This window comes from Falco punctatus, assembly GCF_963210335.1.
Source record: "Falco punctatus genome assembly, chromosome: 2".
NCBI classification, from domain to species: domain Eukaryota; kingdom Metazoa; phylum Chordata; class Aves; order Falconiformes; family Falconidae; genus Falco; species Falco punctatus.
Window position 1 is genome coordinate 118949282 of NC_137581.1, and position 24048 is coordinate 118973329.

The window sequence follows — 24048 nt, forward strand, 5'->3', positions numbered from 1 at the left end:
AGGAAAATTACCAGTCATGCCATTATACTATCCACAGGGCAACAGAGTGCACTGTGAGTAAGAGGATTTAATACAGTAAATAATCCTTAAATATCTTTATTTTTTAACAGTTTAATCAAATGCTTAGAGTCTGACCACCACCACCACAATTTAGTAAGAAGAAATACTAAGATAAGTAGAGCTGTATTTAAAAAACTGACTTTTCTCGCCTCTCCTGAGGGTTTATCACCTAGAGCATGTTTAAGTCCTGATCCTGCCAACTGCTGCCCAGTGCCTGTACGCTCACTGAGAAAGGGACAGCTTTTTGAATTCTTTTGCAGAAACAGTCTTTGTTTACTTCCTAGTTTGAATGAAAAGAAAACATACATTTAGTAATAAATGCAGCATGATGCTCCTTACCTTGCACACCTTTTTCTCTAACAGTTCTGTATTTTAGAATATTTGAGTGTATGCTTTCCCACACCAGGCACCACCAGTATCATCCCACTATCAGTAACTTCTGCTACATCATCCCAGTGTTCCTTCCAAAATGTACCATGCTGCATAAAATAAACTGGGACCATTTAAAACTTTCTTTGGCCTTGAGCACATAGCACACGGCTCAGTTGTTTGCTATATCCTTGGTACGAGGCAGCAAAAGGAACAAAGCCAGACTACACACGGGGGGTGGGGAAGAAGGTCTGGATCCTACAGTTTGGGGAGTAGGGGGAAGGACAGGGACGTGCTTTATTCACAAAATGCAGTAGTGATGTTTTCCAAGTATCTCGCTGACCAGACCAGACCAAGATTTTTGAACGTTAACAGCAATAAAAGGAGCATATTTCAGTATTTTAAATTTGTTGCTATGCAAGGTGAAGACCGGGTGAATGAGAGGAACATGCCACGCATTCCAGCTGCGAATGTTTTCCTAACAACTGATAGGGGTGTACAGCCCTGGGAGCCTACCCAGTCCGCACCAGCGCTCACCGCCCGAAGGAACCCAGCACCTCCTCGTGCACTAGGGAGCTCTTGATGGACCAGAAGAGTGGTTGTTATCCCAAAGTACATGGCAGGGCAGCTGCAGGAAGTTTGTTCCATGATTACACACATTCCCACCCCCCCAGCTGTCATCAGTCCCGGTCAGGCAGAGAAGCACCTACGTTTCATGCACATGCCTGCGCAGAAACACATGCAGAGGGGGGGGAAAAAAAAATAATCCCTTGAGTATCAAATACAGAAATAGCACTGAAAACCTCATCCTCAGAGAGAGTCACTGCAGTGCTGTCCCCGATCAGTAAACGGCATGCCTTGTGGCAGGATCACCATCGCACGTGTATCGCTTACTTTCATCCCCATCTCAACCTGTCAGTTGGCGCTTGCTACCTCCAGACTGTAGCAAGGATAAAAACGGTTCAGTTTGCAAGAAGCGCAGCACCGCGTGAACCCGCTGTGTGAAGTCCTGTATTTATAGAAATGGCTATAAATAATAAAAACCTGCAGGCACCGCTGACCCACATACACGCTGTGTTTTCCGAATAGGGCGTACCTATTAAATCTGCAAACTAAGGACTGCGACACCTCTCACCTCGCCCCTTTCCCTTCCCTTTGGTTCGGGAGCTCAGTACACCACAAAAATAGCCTGGTGGAGGGAAGGGGAGGGGGTAAGGGAGGAGGCGGAAAGGAAATAACACAGAGCAGCAGCTTTGCCTTCCGCCGTTAAAGCCACAGCCCACTCACAAATCACGTTTCCAGCCTGGAGAATGAAAAGCACAGAACCGCTCGCAATGAGGGACATAAGCTCTTCGTATCAGCGTTGCTGCTTGCAGTAATTGAATTATTCTGTGGAGTAATTTGACAAGCCGACAGGCTGCCCATCAAATGAGAACCAGAACGCATGCCATTTGCGAGACGAGGCAGCAATAAGCTTTTAATCAGTTTCCAACAACAGCAATTCAAGCGAGCTGGTGTATTAATGGATTTTTTTTTTCCCCCCCTGTAAAGCCAAGAAGTAAACATGAACTGTGTTCCCCGAAGGGAAGGGAGCAAACTGAGGGAAGACAACTTATCAGCCCCTTTCACAGTTTCAACACTCAAGATAAATGGAAATGTAAAAAGTTAAACAATGGCCAAGAAGTATTTCTATAAAATGCATATCAAATGCAGGGACCGGATCCAAATCTCAGACAGACACTCAATATTGATTTCGTGACTACTAGACCAAAGCCTAAAGCGAAGTGATAGATTCTGCTTGCCAGGTCATTAGAAAACAACTTAAATGAGCAGTAATAAGAGAATGCCGAAGACAGTAGTGGAGCTTACTGCTTCCCTTCATCTGACCAACTGCGCAGTAAACCAACCTAACACAGCCACCCTACAGACATCTCTAAAGTCAACAAGTCCCTTTCAAACAAAAAATTTTAAACATTAAGTCTTTAACCTGGAATTCAGGCACAGCCTGGCAGGATCATGTCCTGAAGTTTCAGGAAAGATAAAAAAGCATGGGATATGTTTGTGGGATGATGTACCATTTCTGTTTCGTGAAAGCCTGCAGAAGGATGCATTATGCAGCGGGACTGGTGCTACTTCAGAACTGAGCTTCAGAACCATGCTGCACTGCAGCACACTCCCTGAGTTGCTTTCATCATCAAATAAAAAAAATATTGTTTTCTCCAGTGTGGTATGAACAGGAGCTCACAAGTGGATTCCAGCAGCACCTCAGGGTAGCAGTTAGCACGTACGTAACTTTACATATATGCTTAAATCCCACCAACTGGCTATTAAATGTCGTGTGAATCCCAGAGATCTAACAAAAAAAAAATCCCCAGAACATACTAGGAAGCTACACTAGTTTTGACTCCTGAAGGATGCCAAGGTTTGCATTACATGTTATGGTCCCCACGTCACCTGGTGAACTTGCCAGACTCCAGCCAGCAGGCCAGAACGTCTGTCCCCCGCAGCCCGAGGTGCTGCCAAAGCAGCAGCATCGCGGGGCCAGCAGGACCCCGGCACCTGCGGAACCGCTGGCCGAGCGCTCGCGGGGAGAAGCACTGGGCTCTGCCGTGCAACCACAGCAGCCTGGACTTACCAGGCTGCATCCTACAGGAAACAATCCTGACTGCCCCGATCTTGCCAACACCAAGACGTATTTACAAACAGAGTGTTTTCTAGCAAGGGAAACAGAGCTTGAACAATAAATAATCTCACTGGGTATTTTCCAAGGCAGCTGAATATTCCCAGTAAGCCCTGTAGAGTTAACAGAAGAACAGTACCCCTATTATTGCAGTAACTAAAAATGCTGGAGCATGTTTATGAGTGGCCAGAATTCACTTGCCCCTTGGCGAAGGGAAACGCTAACAAACAGCAGGAACACTCATGGTTCCACTTGGAGTATTTATCAGCTACCGGGCTTATATCCTTGACAATGAAACTTTCAAAGTTCAGTTGATCTAGGAACTCTGCAGGATACAAACAGAAAGCCTGCTCCTAAAAACACCAGCAGAACCTGACGCGGGGCTCTGCAGGCGCAGCATGAGGTCTCCAGGGCAGGTGTTGCTACAAAAGACCATAAACCGCAAGACTAAAAATAGAGGGAGTGTGGGGCCAGTTTTTCTAGGTAATTAAGGCACCCCAAAGTGGAGGCAGGTACATAATGGGATTTTCCAAAAGTGTCTAAATGAACTATAGACCTGATTATCCTCTCAGTGGGAATCGGGGATAGAAGTCCCACCCACCAGGAAACCTCTCGTGATTCCGTTTGCCAAAATGTTTGGGTGCCTTGCTATATTCCAAAATCCTTGCATATATCTAGATGTATTTAAGCCAATATATGAATGCGTTGATTTGCACACTGCTGAGATAATGTCACCTCTGGTGCTATGCAGGTAAGAAACCGAAAGCTTCCTGCTTGATGCTTAATCTAAGCTAACTGGCTTTGCAAGCTATGGCTTCAGGTAGCAAAAACATTCTCAAGACTGCAGAACAGCAGGGGTGCTAGCTGCTGTAGCAGCTACCACTTCTCTCCGGCCATCTGTATCCCTGGACTCAGATGCTCAGGGCACAGAAGACATGTTTGGGGGGCAGCAGGTATGACACGGGCCCTTTGGGAGGTGGCAGCCCTGCCAGGGCAGCATAGAGGCTATGTGGTGAAAAACGGAAGTCAAAGGGCACTGAAAAGCTACATATAAGTAACAGCAGCTTATCCCCTGTATTTTAAACCTCAATAAGCTTAGACATACAGATACTCAAACAGAAGATTATTGGCACAATGGTAATTTTATGCCCTTTCAGAGGCATTCACCTTCTTGACGTCTAAATGAGCTCTCCTTAGGAAAACGAAAAACACCAATAAGTGGTTCACACTGGAGTTGACATTAACATTTTTTTGACAGGCTCAGCAGTAAGCCTAATGACAAAAGCAGGCGTTAAAACAACCGATCCACACACAGAGAATAGATCTATTGGTGAAGAAGGCCCGAATACAACAATAATTAGTAACTATAATGTGCTATTGAATGTAACATAGAACTGTTTAAAGAACAAAAATTACACACTATCTCTCTTCTACACATTCTTGGAACTAGCTGTAACGATGTAAACTACTTAGATTTATTGTTTCACTTCGACCTTGAATATGCAATTTGTTCTTCATGCCAAGAAAAATAAATAAATCACTGCAGGAACAATGATTTCTACAACAATATGATTAATAGTTTCAAATCTGTGGCTTCATACAGAAGTTCTGCAATTATTTTCATTCTTAATGAATGAGTTTCCTTCAGCAAGACAAAAGGCTAAGAAAACCAGTCACACCAGGTTTGTTTCTTCCAAAAATTATTTCTTCATTTTCATCTTTCCTTCCTTTGTATCTGTGCTGGATCTCCCAATTGCCTTTTCCCCACAAGAAGCATCGCTAATTTGTACGTGGGAACGCAGAACAAATGAGGAATGGCAGGATAAAGCTGAGACTCAAGTATTTCAACGCTGTGTCACAGACGGGGAGCTACAGAGGTACCACAGACCTTCAGAAAGGCCCTGCCACGCAGAACAGTTTGGTTTTCCTGGGGATCCTTTCCATGCTCACACACAGTGCGGAGCAGCCAGGGTTTATATACACATGTTAATGGCTGCAGCTGACTCAGGTGACAGGGCAGGCACAGTTAATAGTTCCCCTCATTGTTACACAGCTGTCTGTACCTGTAGTGCGCTAGGCATTACCTGACAAATGAGAGTAATTCTTCCTTCTCACTGGCCCTCCATTTTTTTTTTTCTAAGACTGAATGCAATGGTTACCCGCAACCTACATCACGCAGGTAATCACAGGGGTCTGTTCTGGGGTGATGTTATCAGCCCAAGTAACTGGCTGTGTGTGTTTCACTCTGCTATGGGTATTCGCAGCCGCCTTGGGGCCAGCTTACCAAGCAAGCTGCTTCTTAAAAAGCCTCATTTAAATTTTAAGTTGACATAAAGATACTTTGTGAAATATGGGGATAAATCTCTTTTCCTTGCTCCCAGTTAAAGGACTCTACGTATTGCTCTCAGATTTCGGTACTGGTCTCTGTGTCACCAAAGGTTACTCTATCAGAAACAAGTTAACAATACCTAGGGAGAGTACTTCATGTAATACTAATAATTCTTTAATTCTTGAGCATCAAAGGTAAAAAGGCACTATATTAACTATACTTTTGTTTTGGTCCACCTGTATTATCCATAGCAAATGCACAGCTTGAGCTAAGTGTCCCTAGTCAGCTGACACTCAGATGTGTGTTATCATTTTCAGTGGCCATTATCCACACACCACCCACATGTTAACACTTGCACTGCAGGAATTACCAGGTGGTACCTATCACAAAGTGCATATATTTGTACCAATGGCTACTACAGCCAGGTTTGCTTGTCAGACCAATTTCTTTTCATTCTGCTCCGAAGGACCAAGTGAATCCAAGCAAGAACAGCAGCTTCTCTGAGCACGATAATCCCACAGGTGAAGCCGAGGGACTCGGGGAAGAGGAAGACCCCACAGAAAACATTTAATACACAGAGAAACACAAGACAACTATGTAATGAACTCCATTTACATCCACCACTCGGATAGAACATACCTCCTTGGCCATGTCAGTGTATTTCTGCTTTTCTTTTGGATCTAAAACAGCCCACCAATCTGCCAAGATCTTGGTTGCGCCACGGTTATCGAGGCGAGGGTGCTCTTTTCGCACGAGAGAGCGATGGCGTTTGCAGAACAAGAGAAATGCATTCATTGGTCGGCGAGCTCGCTGCTCTGAGGACTCGTCATCTTCAGTTTCATCAGCATCCTGCTCTAAACCGTCAGCGCCAAGGAGAGGCACCTAGCAGAACCAAAAGGAAACTGGCATAAACTTGTTATCCACGCTTCTCACGGAGACTGAGAACCTGTGTATGCTGGATGCGAACGAAGGAGACACAGAGGGATACACCCAGCTGCCTCCAAAGACCATCCGTTCCACCCAGAAGACCTGGAGTTCTACACCAAATCCCACCTGACGGCCCAAGGTTCCTTTGCACTCTCCGCAAGACTTAAACTCCGACTTGCAAGTGGAGCAGATTTCTGGGGACCACTCTCTAGTAACAGTCCTAAAGGTGCTGGAGGGAGGAGATCCTTCCTAGTCCCTTCCTCCAACCCAGAAGTCATCTCCGGGGGATGAGGTGAGCAGAGTTACCTTGGACCTCAATCGTGTGACTGCAGCTACAGAGTGCACTGGCAGGAGAGTGCACAGTTAACAGCTGTTCCCCCCCCTCCTGCCCTTCATTACTCAGCCTGCAAGCTGTGTTGCACTGCAGCCACTGCCCAGCTGCCCAGCTGGAGACAGAGGGCAAATCTCAACAGAATACACTGCCAAAATCTGCTCTCTCCACTTACACGCCAGTGTATCTCTCCTACAAGGGCACACCACAGAAGACTAGTTCCAACTGAACGAAAGGAACTGCTGTATGAGACAGAAAAGCATCTGCTACCCAACTGCAACGCTGCTCTCTTATACCACACGGAGAAAGTGACCTGTAAGGCCAACAGAAAGCACTGTTAGAGCATCAGGCTCCAACTCGCTGCTCCTTATCCTTGTCAAGGACACCCTTCCTTAACAGCATGTGCCTCAAGGCTGTCTCGTCAGCACTGACCTCCCCCTTCCCGCCTGAGGAATGCATCAAGGAGATGCAGATATGATATCCACACGATGGAAACATCAGGCCTCTGCAACCCATTCCCTTTTCCTGTAACAGAGGATGAGTCTAACTGTACATGTGTGAGGCGCCACATTGTGGGGTCCTTATGATAAAAGGGTAAGGCCAGCGTCTTTGTACGACACCGAAATACCAAGCATTGAACCAGAGACAGATTATTCTACCCATGCTCTCAATATTCTGGAACAAAAGTTAAATTTTACATGCAAAGACAGTAAAAATTGACAGCTTTTCCCTTGTTTCTCCCTTTCAATCTCTGTATTTTTTTAATCTTAGGGGAAAAAAAACCCACTTATAAGCTTGGTATGTCCTCAGAGTCATTAAAAGCACATGTCAAGCACAGGGTAACTTCATATCTAAAGTAAACAACTAAAAAAACGTGAAAAACCCACCTTGAGTAATCAAGAGTGCGATGCGCAACATGTTATTAAAACCACCCCATTAAAACTCTTACAGTCTAACTCTAAAAGAGAGTTTTGTCCAAGATTTTAAAAGCATGATTGACAACTGACTTTTTATTTGTTATTTGCTGCTTGCCTTTATAGCCTATATGGGCACAAAATCACTTCTTTTTATTGACTAGGTTTGTTCACAAAAAGAGAACATCAAGAAGCAAGCACACTAAAAACACAGCTAGGGAGAATCTGACCACACCATCAGCCTTCTACAGTCAAAACACGCAATGAAGTCTACCTTATCAAAATCTTCCTCTTCTTCTTCCTCTTCCTCCTCTTCAGAGAAGTCAAGGAGTTTCTTGGCAAGCAGGGGATGCCACTGAAGACACTTTCTTTTTGGTCGCTTCCCAGTTCCTTCTCCTTCTGTCGAATGATCCTTATTCCTACTACTGCCTTTCATTACGGTGACCTGTCATGCAAAAATAGTCGTAAGTTCACAACAAACCCTTAGGTATAAATGACCAGCATATAGATACTTAAACCACTGACAAGTACATGGGGCACTAGTGCAAGACACTCAGAAGTTTTTGGCAAGATAATAAAGATTTATTCCAATTATCAACAACAACATGGATGTATCTTTTCCAATCTTAACATTTCCACCTAATGCCCAGATTAACTAGCAACATACAATTTAAGAGCACGAAGCAAGGACACCTGACAGCCCAGCTCTCAAATGTGCTCCGATCGTAAGGATAGCAGAAAAGCCCTCACACATCACTAGTCAAGTGAGTGAGAGACTCCACAGCTCTCCCGCACCTGTGTCTACCGTAGTTTTCCATATTTAGCCACTAAAAATGTCAGGATATCCCTCTTTTTAGCGGTGGAACGTATCGCCAGCTACTCATCTGTTAATCATGCGCTTATATATAGCAATGTTGATGCAGAACCCCATGACACGATGAGCTAGGATTTCCCAATGCCGCTAAAAGGTGCAATAGGGAAATCTGACTCCCTGCCTAAGAGAAGTGAATTTTAATACACGGATTTGAAGCAAACAAACAAAGTAGTTACCCTGACACTTCCAAAGTACTCATCAACCACAGCCCCCACACAGCAAACAAAAACCATACGCTGAACCAAGTGCGTGCAGAAGGTAAATCATATTTACTTGCACACCTGCCTTGTGTGTATCCTTATTTAAGAAATACTACAGAACTACCTCTCAGTAAAAATACATGCTTAACACATGCTAACTACCCATTTAAGGGATGGCTTAAGAGATCTGCTACTTAAGTAAGGGGAAAATGAACACATTAATAAATAAACCCAGCACATCACATCCAAGTACCAAAGCCTAGAGCAAGCAAGTGCTGCCAGCACAGTCTGGTCTCTCTTCACACCGTGTAACGTCGAGGATAATCCTTACAGGAGTATGGCTGGCTTTCCAAGAAAGTGATGCAACCATCAAAACAAACTGAACCTGGAGAGCAGTTAGCCAGCTAGATCTTTATAAAGCCGACAAAAAATGATGAAGTCTCACAGGGGCTTCTTGCCAGCTGGATAAAGAAGCTGGGCTAAGTCCTGGTCCCACCAGCAAAGCCAGAGGCAGCTCTGTTGCTGACTCTCAGGAGGAGGGCATGAGAAGAGGTCAAGCCTTGTAACTGCAAGGCCACGTCACGTTTTTGGATGCTGCTTTCTGGAAGATGCCTGCGCTAGTATTTCATCCTGCAGCGGCAGCAGGGAAAGCTGAATCCCTCACCAGAACCATCCACACAGCAGCTACAGCCCGGACTGCCCTGGCCACACTCCTCCGTGTGCCCTGCATTCAGCGACCGCTCAGCCTGCTTTTGGCTGATCTCTTCTGGGTGTGTTTCTTGCTGGTTAACTCACTGGCATTTTGGCAACGTGCCCTTGTTTGCACCAGAAATATGCATACGCAGCCGCTTCCCCCGCCAGCTCTAACAGCACAGAAAGCTGAAGGACCTTCAGATACTGCTGGCTGGAGGAGACAACCCTGAAGGAAGCAGGTTCAGAAAATTTAACCTCCATTTAAAAATGGTATTTTCCTGGATGTCTATTAGATTCTGTTAGTTCCCCCCTGCTCACCAGCAGGCCCCCACCAGTGAAGGATGCCCTGTAAATTCACAGCAGCTTGCCATTAAGCTGCACACTTTGTCCCCATCACACCACCTCTACCTTGAGCACATATAAACTTTGATTCTACGGCACCCGCTCCTCCCGATCATTTTCTGTAACCAGCTCCTGCCTTTTCAGCGATACCATGCGGCACAGAATCTGGCACCCTTTCACCTAGATCTCTGTCCCTGACTTGCAAAGTGGATCCAAACATACAGAAACAGCTTTGGCTTTAAAAGAGCATTGAAGTATGGAAAATCAAGGTGCAATCCAGTATTGTGAAAAGCAAGTTTGAAATCATTTCTATCCCACCATGACCTCCACCTCGTACCACACCGCACCACACTCCCTCCCTCTCTTCCTAAAGTGCTGAACCACCGTTTGCTTTTGTTTGGGGTGGTTTTGGACACAAATCAACAAAGCAGCAGAGTTACCGTTTGAGCAGGAACTTCAGCTCATGTGGGTAGCAGAGGCCCATTAAGTCTCGGAATGTGTTAAATGATAGAGATCTGCTTATTACTGTGATCAATAAGTGCGCGGATTACGTCTCAGCAGGATAAATACACTACAACAGGGAGTCCGCTGCTCCAGCCCTTACCACTGACTTATCTTGGTGAGCTAATCCTATGGGTTCTGCCTACAGGCACTCCTAAGTAAGCTGAGTATTACTGATAGCCTTCTACCGCGTTAGTGTGAAATTAAATTAGCATTTGAGGAGTGCTCCACGATCCTCCCTTACAAGGCTCAGCTGAAGTCTCAGGGCTATTTCAACAGCATCGCCTTTAGCTGGCACCTCTCTGCCTGCTGCCTTTGGAAAGATGAGCAGAAGAAAACTTCAGAGGACTGAAGCGATCCCGTGGTGTATTTTAGATGTGTTCTCCATCGCCCCCGAGGCCCTGCCTATGCTCTACGCCGAGCTTGGCACGGCAGCACAGACCCTGGGCACCGGTCACCCTGCAAATCCCAAAGGGGCTCTCAGGACATTGTATTTCTTTAGTACCACCCAGCTCCCAAATAGTATTTTGTTTTCCATGCATGAAGGCTAGGTATCGAACACCCAGTTACTCCTGAAATACAAATTAACCAAAGGTCACTGCACATTAGTGCTGAAATAGAAACATATATTCAGCTCTAGGAATTCAAGTGATGTTCTTTAGGCTGTTTTCTTAAATCATGAGCTGTTTCACCCTAGCTGTCACCCCGAAGCAGCAGTGCCACCATAAAGAGGCTTTTTAGCAAGACGGGCTGTTAGCCCACCAGCTGGACAAGCTCAGGAGACCCAAGGCCCAGAGCAAGACCCTGGCTGTTACACAGGCACACTCACTACAAAAAGACACGCAGCCGCTCTTTGCTTTGCTTCCACTGCACAGTGAATCTCTGCAAGGGTCAATGACAAAACCCCTCCTGACGTAACCCCGCTGACAGGAGAACTGAGGCCACAGGCTGACTTCAAACTTCGTTTTTACAGTATGGCTTGGAAGCCCCCCACCCCTTCAGTGTGTTGAGCTACATACTCTATCCTCTGCGCCCTTTCTTCTCTCCTATAAAATAGGGGGCCATTCATAGCGTGGACAGATAAAATACTTCAGCCCCTATTTTTTAATACATCTGTGTTTCCAAAGCCTTTCTCCCCATTTTTCCTTATCCAAGTTCTTGTAAGTTTTGACCCACATTTCAGAGACTTTTTTGGTATTCACTTTTTGCTGATGCCTCTCTCCATCATATGCAGGATTGGCATAATGAAAAATGTTCTAATTCTCTATTACATCACATGAGATTTTTCCTCTTAAAAAATGGGATGTTGACAGAGTGCAATGAACTTTTTTTCCTTGGGATTGCTTCATCTTCCACGTTACTACACCACACGTCATGGACATTTTTGCCCTAATTGCTGATATATTCACGTACAATTATATAATTATGAGAGAAGCTGTGCCATAAAAACCCAAATAAGAGTCAAATGCAAAACTCAGCAAAACAACATGGGCACTTTCATTCTTTTTGTATGGAAGATTTTGGCAAGACATAGCGTAACTACTTAAGACACTCCACGGCCAAGTTAATGTATGTATGACTAAATGACAGTGGATGTTTTACTGGCATTATCCACTTGTTGAATGGCAAAACATCAATGGAATCTGTTCAGTGGACTCTTCAGATTCTGTTTATTTATCTGATTTTTTTTCCCCCTTGACACATCATCAATGGCATGTTAGCTGCTTGCTTTGTATGGGAGAGGGGAAGCTGGCAGCCAGAAGCAAGCAAAAACATGAGCTCCTTCTCTCCCTCTCAGGGATCCCCGAGTGCTGGCAAGCATCCCTACCAGCCAGCTTTTGAAAAGAGAGCTGGCCTTGGACCCTACAAGAAGCGAAGCATGCGTTTACTCTTGGCAATGAAATAGTTCCATAGCAAGTCACAGAACAAGCCATGGGCAGTCTTTGCAGGATTTAGGGCTTAAAAGTATGGAAGATACACAGCACTCAAAGTGCAAAATTTGCAATAACTGGAGTTTATGAACCATATCACATACAAAAGTAATTTCTTCTACACTTTCTAAAAATATCATGTGTCTTCTAAGGCATATGTAATGGCTATTAGAGGCTAGTAAGAGGAAAAACAATTATAACCAGCTAACAAGATTTTACAAGATATTTCTCAGCTTAAGGATGACAAAAAAGTGACAGGCACTAGGGAGAAAGTAGGAATATTCCAAGAAGACAAGACAAAAGCATGGACAGTTTTGCTTAAAATGAGCCACATATGCTCTGTAGCATCACCAGAGGATACCTGTCAGGGCTGACATTCATGATCCACTGACAGCAAGAGAGACCCTCAGGGCGATGTTCTACACCTGCCTTCCGTGCAGACACAGATCAAATGTTACAGAGCTATTACACCAGTAAAAATTTGAACAAAATTTTTTTCTTTTTCTTTTGTGCCCTGATTGTATTATTTCCTTTCTGGTCCTGGAAACATTAATCAAAGAATTACAGTTTTCTTGGATGTCTTATAAATATGTATACCAAATAGGCTTCGGGGGGGCGGAGGGGTGTGTGGAATTCCTCATGAAAAGAGCTAGATGATGGTGGGAAGCAGGGGAGAAGAATGATTGTTTAGAAACATATACTGTAAAAAGCTATTTCCATTACACAACTGTGCGCAAGTCTTCACTTTTTTAAGTGTTCATTAACAACAAGTGTTTGATTAGCTTCATTAATGTTAAGTGTTGGGTTCCTCCTGTCTTCCTCTGTTATTTACAAAACCCGATACAGACAGATGACCGACTTCTGCAGTCCAAATTCTGGGACTTTCACCCCACGGCTGATCTGTCAGTGAGAATGCTGCTAGGGCTTGTGCTCAACAAGCTGCACTCACTGGGAGTTCCCCAAACTACGTCCACAAACACCAAAATCCTTATAAAGGTCTGCAAAAGTAACCGAGCGCTGTAAGGCACGTGCTGTGATACAAGCTGGAAAGAAATCCAATACCTGCAAAGGCAGAACCCCAGAGGTGTGAACTGTGACTATGGTGCAGTCCCTGCTGGAAGTTTCTCCGTGGAAGAACAGCTGAACTTCCACAACGCTCGTCCTGCTTCCATGAGGACAGTGGAAATGAACTTCTGCTGTCCTGTCACCTTCAAACCACATTTGCTGGAGTCCAGCTGGACCCTCAGCTGACTCCATGGGAATTACTGGTACCAAGGAGCAAAGGTTCAAGTGGGTTTTCTACACTTCCTGCTTGGTTTTACACAATGGAAATCCTCTACTACTTTTTAACAACAAATACCAAAGAGAGAAAAGGGGACCGAACTATGACACTAACGGCTTGGTGTTTTGGGGGCCACCAATTCAGTAACCTCAGCAGTTTCCACAAAGAAGCAAGGGACTGAGAAACGAGTTCATATTCTTCCAGATCTAGTGGGCTGAAGATGTATTTGAATTTTCAAATAAAAGCAAAAGGATATTTCTGGCAGTTAAATACACCTACACAAATACAGAAAGTTTTTGAAAAAATAAATTTCTTTTAGCTCTGGAGTAACCGAGCATTTCTATAATGAAGGGCAAGAACTACTTGGCACTAATTACTGACCAGTCAGTGAATATATTCTTTATTGCTTCACAGCAGAAAGCCATTAATGAGCTTTCTAATTTTCGGAGATGTGATGGTTTAATGGGGGACATGCTGAGACTCAATGGAGTCCTGTTTGCGAGCAGAGGTTTGGGACAGACTGTCACCACATGGAGCTCTTAGCAACACAACAACAAGTCTTACTGAATTTTTCATGACACACTTTTCTATCTCCATAAATAATTTTAAACTATTCCTTACTCTCTTAAAACTCAGATCTGAGTTGCTTGCTTTCCTTGTTCCTTAATACATAAAATTAAACCCTAAGATCATCAAATGTCAACATCACTTTTTTGCATTTTTTTTTAAGTGAACTTTTCATGCCTACCAAAGAGGAATAAAAGCAACATATAGTAAAAGTCAATAGATTTTAAACTTCAGCTCTACTCTTTCCCTGCTCATTCACACATCCACAAGAAATAAGATGTTATTTGGTTTTTTTTTAATGCGAAGAAATAACCAGGTTTTGTCTAGCATGAAAAGCACTTGATAGTGAACAACTGTACTCACCATTAGCATGGTATCAGGATGCTTCAATTAAAAAAAAGGAGGGGGGGTGGGGGGTGGAATCTGTTGCTGGTGTTCACTTGCCTTTTTTTATGCACGTCTTAGTTTTGGTTAATACTGTCCTAGTTAATTCTCCAGCAAGAATGTTTGTAAGCACATTTCAACTGCTAGCTCTTTCCAAATCTGCTTTTAAAATGGGAAACACACAGACAGCAAGCGCACGTGTTGGCATACGAAAACCTCACGCTGAACAAGCAAACCTCCTGCATTCAATACATAAAAAAACCTTGCCTATTCGGTGCAAGAAATACTCTGCCCAGATGCACTTGTGTCACCATTTCAGGCAACTGTGTTTTAAAACCTGTCCGTGAGACGTAAGCATAATACAAGAAATAAAGCTTGAAATGTTATGAGGAGATATGTAATCTACTGCAAAGTCTTTTAATGATGATTGAATTTCTCATTTGTTTTTCTTTCTAGTTCTCTTTTCCCCCCTCTTCGCAACATGAAGAAATATAATAAAATATTATATATTTAACTTTGTAGGGAGTTCTGTAGCCTTTAAGAATTTCCTCATTAAAATAAGTGAAAGAGGCAAATCCTGCCCTTGAAAGACACACGTAGGAACTGGATCCCGCACAGTGCAGGAGTAAACGGGTAAGGAAATCGGAAAGACAAAACTCAGCGTAGGTCTTGACTGTTGGGTTTTCCTTACGCCCCTGCCAGAGAACAAACACAGCTAACTGGACCTTACTCAACCAACAGAATATTTCAGCTGAAACTCAGCCTGAAATTCAGGATGTAACCCAAACGTGGAAGCTGCATCAGCTACGATGCTGGAAAACCAGGGTGTGAGTGTATCACAGCTAGGCTGCCAGCAAGTGCTTGGTGTCAGTAAGGCAAACTGCTTGTCAAACTACAGCTTGGGAGTTTTAGTCTAGAAAATACACTAAAAACCCCAAACCAATCAGTAAAAAGAGATGGAAAGATGGGGGTAGGAAAAAGAAAAAAAAAAAGTGAAACAAGGGCAAAGAAAAGAAAAAAGAAGCAAAAAAAATAATAAAGCTTTGTGAAAACTAGCATCATTTAGCTTGACAAAGACAAAATAACAGGCTCTGTATACATAAAAGACATCAGCAAATATTCTATTTTCCACATCTGTAATGCAGAGCCCAAGCGGGCAGCCCGTGCTGACGGGAAGGAAAAGGGTGGCCAAGCCCTGGGACACGCTCCCCCACCAGCAGCGGCACCGGGCACCAGGGACGTGCATATCGGGGGGTCCCCCAGCACCCTGGACCCCCGCGGCAGCAGTGGCACTGCTGAACGCACCACCCAAGGCATCACCCCTACATGCTAAGCATCAAAAGGTTTAATCTGATTACAAAAACTAAGTGGTACATGAAATTTGAAATATGTAACTAAAAAAAGTATTTTAGAAGTGTACTCAAAACGTACTGAATGCAAGTAGGATGGTTGGAGAGAGTTTGGATAATCCAAATGCCAATAATTTGTAATAATAGTAACAACAACAAACCAACAATAGCAATAATAAAAAAATAAAAATAAGTAATAAAAATAATAAGAGATCACCCCTCAGCTCTCAGAACCCAAAGTCAAATTGAAATTGTGTATCAAAAAGAGAGATGGCCTGGAGTTCTGCTTACAGCCTTCAAAGGGTAAAACCCTCTGAATGGAAAAAATAAAAATAATAATAAATTAAAAAATCAATCTTTTTGACTTGCCACTCCCAAAGCTTCATTTTTATCTTTGATTAGGAGGCACACAAATTGCAGTAGGGTCCAGCCATGGCAAAACCACAGCCAAGTGCCTTTGTGCAGCACGGCACACAAGAGGCGACGTTCCTGCAGCAGACGTGGCAGGGCGAGTGGAGCTGAATGGGAAAATTGTTCCAACTCTCCTTTTCACCTCTTGTTGATTGTGTCCTAGTGTCTTCTAGAAAACTGGGACAATGCAGCTGTGTCCACCGCCACTGTAAGCCATTCTAAGGTTTACCATGTGCGTAACGAAGCTTTCATAGTAAAATTCAGTCATAATTACTACCAGTGTCAGGGGAACCATATACAGCTGTATGAACAAATGAAAGAATTAGTTCCTTAATCCATATTTAATAGGCCATAAAATATCCTTGCACAACCTGGTATTATAGTGTGTCTACTCTTGCTCTCTTCAACTCAAGTACAATAGGCTAACACAGTTGTCCAAACAACCCCTCGAAAAAACTACTACCCACGGCTCCTATGGAAGAATAATCAAATTAATGGCTACAGACAGTATTTACTCAGCTTTGCTCATCTTCAAAATTATTAGCTCATAAATCATGGCAACGTAACTCTTGTGTGCCTCAGAAACAACAATAAAGAAGCTACATGAAAATTCTAAATAAAACAGGGATGTGCAACGATCACTGACAGAAATACCATAAGACTGACTTGATAATAAATTCCTACTACTACCTTATTTTCTGAAGAATCAAATTGTCACAGCCTCCTTCCATCCTCTCCCCCTACCAAGAGATAATGTGGGTAAAGCAAAAAATTTGTGAAAAAGTAAATCCTTGGAGTCTGTTCCCTGCCTGACCCCCCTCTACAAGATTCTGGGTTAATTTCCAAGCTACTGACCTCAAATAATTCTAAAAGAAATATTAAAGTAGCAACACTTTGTCAAAACACGTTGCATCTCAAATTAGGCGTAACCCAAGAAGGTAAACAGAGTACCAGGGCAGAGCAAAATTTTGTTTAAAAAATGGATACAGATCTCTTCTCCCGAGTAACAAGTGATAGGGAAAAGAGGAACCAGCCTCAAGTGGCACCAGGGGAGGTTTGGATCGGAAATTAGGAAAAACTCTTCCCCAAAAGGGCTGCCAAGCGCTGGCACAGGCTGAGCAGGGCCGTGGCTGTCCCCGTCCCTGCAGGTCTCCAGCAGCCGGGCAGCCGTGGCGCGCAGGGGCAGGGCCCAGGGCTGGGCTTGGCACTGCTGGGTTCACGGTGGGACTCGATGACCTAAGGGGTCTTTTCCAGCCTAAATGATTCTATGACAAGTAAGTGGAGAACAAACTAATTCACATACATTTATCAGTTATTCATGTGTTTCTCTTCTTTCTAAAGGCAGCATTTTAAGCATCAGGAATGAGCTTTTAATGCAGACCAGACTCCTTAGTGCAGTGGTTTTATTTGATCACAGAAGAAGGAGACTCAGCTAAAGGAACTTTGAATTTTGGAAACACCACCATCTCTCGGAACTAGGCAGATCCATATAAAATCCTTTTTAAGTCTATCAAAATTTGTAATGAGATTGAGAGCAGATGTACTACCTCAATACACAATTTTAAAGTGCCATCTAGCGGTTACTCTTCCTTTTTATTTCAATGTGGTATTTAAAAATAAGTTTTTCCCACTTTTAAAATTTTAAGAGTGTTATTTCTACCACTTACTGGTATTTTATTATGTGACTCTTGGTCCTCTAGTGGTAAGTAGATGCTTAAATTAAGCCTAAGTTTAAGCATTCTGATGGACTGAATTTGGGACAGGAGAGCGCAGATTTCAGGACTAAGGAACTGGAAGAAAAAGGGGCAAAAATATATCTTATTTTTTCTTATATTCCATCGTACCCATGGATACAAAAAAAGGCACAAATGTCAGTTCATCATTTAGAGCTTTTTCAGTACAACTTAATGACTACTTATCACTAGAAAATTCTGAACATGTTTAAGTCCATAAGCAATCAGGGCCTCAACTGATCATATGAGAAAATCCTGCAGAATAAAGCATGTTCTAAGCATCCCTCCCATCAGATAAAGCCAAAAATTCACAGCGCCACATCAAGAGGTTTCTGGTTTACACTCAGCTCAACCTGTGATCTTACACAGACCCAAACATTTGATACTCAGCCAAGTTTGGTGACTTAACCGATTAGTCTCGTAACGGGAACAATCACTTCAGGTCTTCTGCCTCCCACCTCAAATGTCCCATTATTCTCCATGTGTAAGGAGTTGGGCTGATGAGGTACCCCGAACAACCACAAAACGCGCACATGCAATACAGTGTGCCCCAGAAGGCACCAAACCTGTTGTGCATGCCATGCAGACAACCTGTGCGAATCATGTGAAGCACATCAAATCCTGAATTCAGTGCACGTGCAAAGACACGCACGTGTGCTTGTATATCCATCTGGAAATCTCCAGACAAAAATATGGAAGTCAGCATCAGATAGCTGAGCAACCAACAAAAATATCCGGGCTTCTTTATAACGGACCTCTGAGAGCCTAAAAGGAAGATGATCTGCTTCTGTAACACAGTTTGATACAGTTACAGATATTAAATTGTATGTATATTGCTATCTATCTCTATAAAGTAAGAGTCTGAGACAGAGCTGAAGTTAAAAACATACTGTTACCAAACATCCTCTTCTATTATATTTCTACTGCAAGACTTGTTAGCTACCTTGCTGTGGCAGAATCAGATCCACTAGGGGAAAAGAAATATTTAAAAATGCTTAGCCTTTATTCATTCTGTCTTGAATCTAGATTTTAAGCACTTTAATATAAAGGTGGGAACATTGATATCATCCCAGTTTTTCCAGTTAGGCAAGAATCTGAGAGATGAAGTCTCTTGAAAAAAGCTCAGGAACAAATTTGTGGTCAAACTGGGAAGACAGTCTGTAGCTCAGATGCCAGCCCCTGCTCCCTTCTGCCATCTCTCCCTTCCAGAAGATGTAAGATGAGAAATTAAAATGAAAACTTTCACATTCAGCAATCTTTTTTGCACTTGTTACCTGGGTAATTACTGAGACGTTAAATGTCCCCAGCAAGGGACGCTTCAGACCCACCTCCTGGTGGGCTCCCCAGAGCCGCAGAACTCAGACTCCAAGTGCACACCGGAGCCCGAGCAAGCCCGGTGCATCACCCCAGCACCACATTGCAGGGAGGAGTGCGCTGGGCAATCCAGGTTGCCTGTGCCGACAAAACACTGCATGGACAAACCTGCAAGCGTCCTATTTCAGACTCCAGTGCTGCCTCCCATTCATAACACGTACAAGACCTTAAACGCACCACGGAATGCGTCTACCTGATTTGGGGCTTATCCAACACCCTCAGCATAATAATCCATATACAGGTCCTGGAAAATTTACAGGATACCTCCAAGCGATTAGATAAAAAGCAATGCAAAGATCTGGAGATGCAGGCAAACACAAAGCTGCCCCTAAATACAAGAACGGGTCATAGACAATGCCAGAAAGAGCAATCCAATTTTGCAACACAGAGATATAAAAAAAAAGGAATAAACAACACTACTTAAAAACCCCTGAGAAGGAAGAGTATTATCTTACTGCATGTCTAGTCTCAAAAAGCAGCCTCAGCTACTCAGCATATTAAACTCCTTTTAACACCCATCAAAATAATTTTAAGTCCCATAGTTCCATATCTCATTGCCTAAACTATTGCACTTTGCTATTCAATTAATCCATTATATGGTACGTGCACTCAATTTGGAAGGCACGGATGCTTTGCCCTGGATGGCTACTAGCCCTTTTCAGGATAAGCGCATTTTGTGTGTTCTCCCAGGTGTACACCCACTCAGAGCCCACGCACCAAACCGATGGGAGCCAAGCGAACAAAGCACCTCCCCCAGGACGCAGGATGCCACCCAACACCAAGCCTAAGTCTATGGCTTTTTTCGTGCGTGAAATGTAGACGCAGCTGAAACGTAAACTAAAATTCTGCATGCAGTCTTAAGTGACTTTATTTGATGGAAAAGGTCCAAAAGGTCAAACCCACAGAGCTTAAGACAATTAAGAAGGAAAAAAAAAAAAAGATTATTTTTACTGTCTTTCATACAATAATTTTAAAAACTGCTTTAATTGAAAGCTACATGGATACCAGTATGAATTAGAAAATCCTGTATAATGTTAAACAATATTGACAAATCTCAGAAGTGTGTAACTGAACGCACCCCTATGTAACATCCGGCGTTTAACTGCAGCGTTACAGCCACATTCTCCTGGGGCCCAATGGATGCTGGCCATGAAGGATTTCAAACTCCTGGAAGAAAGCAAGCTACCAAGAAAACCTGTTCTTTGCTGGGAAGGTAGCTTTATGCCGTAAGACAGAGTGTTCAGTTTTTCTTTAAAAATCTCTCTCTCAAACAAGCTTCAAACTAAACCATCGAAAGTAAGCAGGGCTGTAGACAATGCTCCCATTCTTGAGCCATATGCATGCTCACTAATGTTGCAAAAATGCATCACCACCTCGAGCTCTGCTGAATATAACAGTCTCTTTTAAGGAGAAAGAGACTTGGCTCATTTTTAATTCATGGAAAAACAATCACATGATTCAGCAGTGTCCACTTCAAAAGATTGAGAGCCAGGAATTTTACACAAGCTGCATGTGAAGGATTTATGGCAAATATGTTTGCATTGTTCCCCTTAAAACTAGACAATGTAATTAATTTTCATGCACTAACAAACTATTATTTCAAGAAAAAGGAGGTATTAAAGACTACATTCATAGCACCAGGAGGATTCTAGTCCTGCTCAAGGCAGGGCTAAACTTCAAAGCTGGGTCATGCTACGCAGAAGCCTGCCGAGCGATGGAGAACACACCACCTCTTTGGGCACCTGCTCCAACACCTTCACAAGGGAAGATATTTTTCCTCATGCTCAACCAGAATTTCCCCTGCTGCAACTTGCGACTACTGCCTCTTGCCTGTCCTTTCACTGTGCACCACTAAGAAGAGTCTACCTCCATCTTCTTCCCAATTGTCCTACAGAGAGCTGGAGTCATTTGGAGCCTTTCTCAGCCAAAACACAACCAGCTCTTGCAGCCTTTCCTGGTATGTCATGTGCTCCAGACCCAACCTCAGTAGTTCTCAACTGTGCTCCCTTCAGTTCTTTGGTCTCTCTTGTATGGGGGTCCACCGTCTCAGAAATGCAGAGTAGGAAAACCCCTTCTTCTCAGCCTGCTGGCTATGTTCTTGCTCACACAGCCCAGCCTTCAGTTTGCTTCTGTGGCTGCAAGGTCATGCTGCCGAGTCCTATTCAATTCACTGATACTGAATTAGGATCCCCAGGTCTTCCCCGCAAAGCTGTTTTCTGCCTTTCTTTTTGAACTTCACAGGGTTCCTGTTAGCCCTCTCCAACTTTCTGGAGATACTTCGAAGAGCAGGTCTGCCCTCCTGCATATCCAATACTTCCACCAATTTGATGTCACCTTGACTTGCTGAGGGTGCACTCCATCCCATCATTTATATCAATGAAATTATTAAACAACACTGGCACCAGTATCAGCCTGCATGGAATACCACCAGTAACACTGCCAGTTCAATGCTGAATGCACTTGTTCAGCCAGTTTTTCATACTGTGTAATCCTTCCAACCATCCATCCCATCTGTATCCAGTCTGGCTCCAGGGATGCTAATGGAAGTGTCAAAACCCTTGGTACCACACCGAAGTAAAGCAAGGCCCCCTCTGCTCTCCCTCTGCCCACCACACCGTGTCTCCATCACTTCATCACATCCATCAGGCACAATCTGCCCCTGGTGAATCCATGCTTGGCTGTTCCCAGTCACCTGCTTGTCCTTCATGTGCCTCCAAACGGCTCCCTCGAGGACTAGTGCCACGGTCCTCCCAGGGACTGAGCAGAGGTCAGCCAGCCTGCTGTCTCCCAGATGTTTCTTTGTGCCTTAGAGCACAATTAAACACCTCAGGGTCTGATTTCTTCCTCTTGCATGACCCATGAGAATGATGACACTGTTTCAGTCGACCTGCAGTAACCTGAGATTACAACCGTATTTGCCAGCAATGTTAAATGCAGAAGAGCTGGAAATACCGGTAGCTGGGGAACAGGTAGCACAGCCTGTGTGGCTCAACGCTTCCTGTACTTTTTCAGCAAGCTACCCAACATTACAGACCCAAGTCTGCAAACACCTCTCCCCCACTCAATAAAACCAAGCCAAATAACTCCGTGAGACCTAAACACAGCATGGTATTTTCATTGTGTTTGGAAATGTGAATCCCATTTAGTCCAAGCCTTCCTTAGCACTTTCATTTTTTTAAAAGTTTGTTTTTCATAGGGGGAAGAGCATGAAGTTACTGGGATTCTGAGGAAAGCCCTAAAAAACCTCAGCCAGTGAGACAGCAAACAAGTTAGCTTCCTGCCCAGGTGATGTATGTAACGTAAGAAGACGACAAGAGCAACCTGGCAGAAAATTCAACTAATTCCTTCCAAAATCCAGATGTTTAACATCTTCAGTGATCTGCTGTGGACAGACCGGTTCAGAAATCTGTTGCTCTGTGCTCAAAGGTCTAAACACAAACAAGTCCTCCCTGACAGTCCAGGTCCCTGGTGAGCTGGCAAGCAACTGGACAGACAACCCCACATGATCTGCTGATCAAAAGCTTACTGGAAGCAGTGAAGATGCCCAAGGACATCAGTAAGCTTGGAGCAGACTTTCCAGTTCAAGTTTCAAAAAGAACTTCCCATGTTTTCTGCAGTTTAGAGTTTGATAAAAAATAGGTGGGAGATCTTTTAAATACTCTAGGATTGCTATGGGATGCATTAATTTGGCAGCAATCTCCGTGATACACAGGTCTTTCAGAAGCCTTAAGTGGGGACATGAAGGATCTCATTGCCAGGGACCAAAGTCAGCCTACTGAAGAATGAAACAGTTAAAACCAACTGAGAGAGTTCCTTCTGTGAGTAGCTCAGGTTTGCACTAAAACATCCTCAGGAGGCAAGAGAAGGGCTTTCTTTTAGACTTTACAAGATTTTAAGTGGAGGGGCACTCGAACGCAAAAAACCTCTCAAACCTCACTGTGGATCCTTGCTTATTAAATGCTGGGCTCTTAACGAAGAGCTCGCAGAATGGATAGATGCCATGTGTATGTGAGCGCAAACACATACCATTCACTAAGCAGCAACTCAGAAACCTCTGCCTTTGAAACACTGAGTAGTCCTTTGTCTTTATCTTCCGATGCCCACTCACAATGGAATGCAACTCACAAAGCTGGACACTTTTTACCATTTAATAAATCAAGATCTTAAAAGAATCAGTTAAAATAAAAAGCTCTTACAATACCAGCCAACAAGCCACAACTCATTCAAGCTCTCAGCACTCTCCAAAAATTATCCCCATGTGTATCCAACGTTTTCAAAAGCCTGGGGAAACTGATGATTTGTCCAGAACATTTTCCAGTATAACTAATGGCTGGCTCCTGTGGACAGGGAAATACTCATTACGCACCTTACTGCTCCTAGTGCTCCTGTAGAGAGCACTTCCTACCGCCTCTGCTGTGCTCATTATTTAAGACCCGAGTTCCTCCACCGATTTAAATTGTGACACTATGGTAAGGGAATGAAGCGGACTTAACCGTGGATGTGCCGTGTTATCTGAGCAATCCTATCACCTGCTTCATGCTACTATACGAACTCAATAGTGGAACTCCTTTAGCTCACTAAACTCTAAGGACTTTTTCCCCATCAACAGAGTCCTGAACTCCTGCCCTTGGAGACACACCACACCTTCATGAAGTTACACTACAGAGAGCTTAAAAATTCCATCCTGACCGGAAAGACTTTCTCTGGAATGTGAAGAGTGGAAGATGAACTGACACCACTGTGCTTCGACATCTTTCCTGCTTTTCTGTTTTCATTGCTTCAGATTAAATGAGTCAT

General features: G+C 43.7%; 1 protein-coding gene across 15 annotated transcripts in view; it reads right to left on the reverse strand.

Moving 5' to 3' along the window:
* Window positions 1–24048, reverse strand: part of BBX (BBX high mobility group box domain containing) — a 157700-nt gene that overhangs the window by 69617 nt on the left and 64035 nt on the right. For all 15 annotated transcript variants that reach the window (XM_080375463.1, XM_080375467.1, XM_080375459.1 and 12 more), the window contains 2 exons: window positions 7885–8055; window positions 6078–6320 (listed from right to left, as the gene is read on the reverse strand). In XM_080375463.1, coding sequence (XP_080231589.1) covers window positions 6078–6320; window positions 7885–8046 — 405 coding nt within the window. In that variant the 5' untranslated portion in view covers window positions 8047–8055. The remainder of the gene's footprint in view (window positions 1–6077; window positions 6321–7884; window positions 8056–24048) is intronic.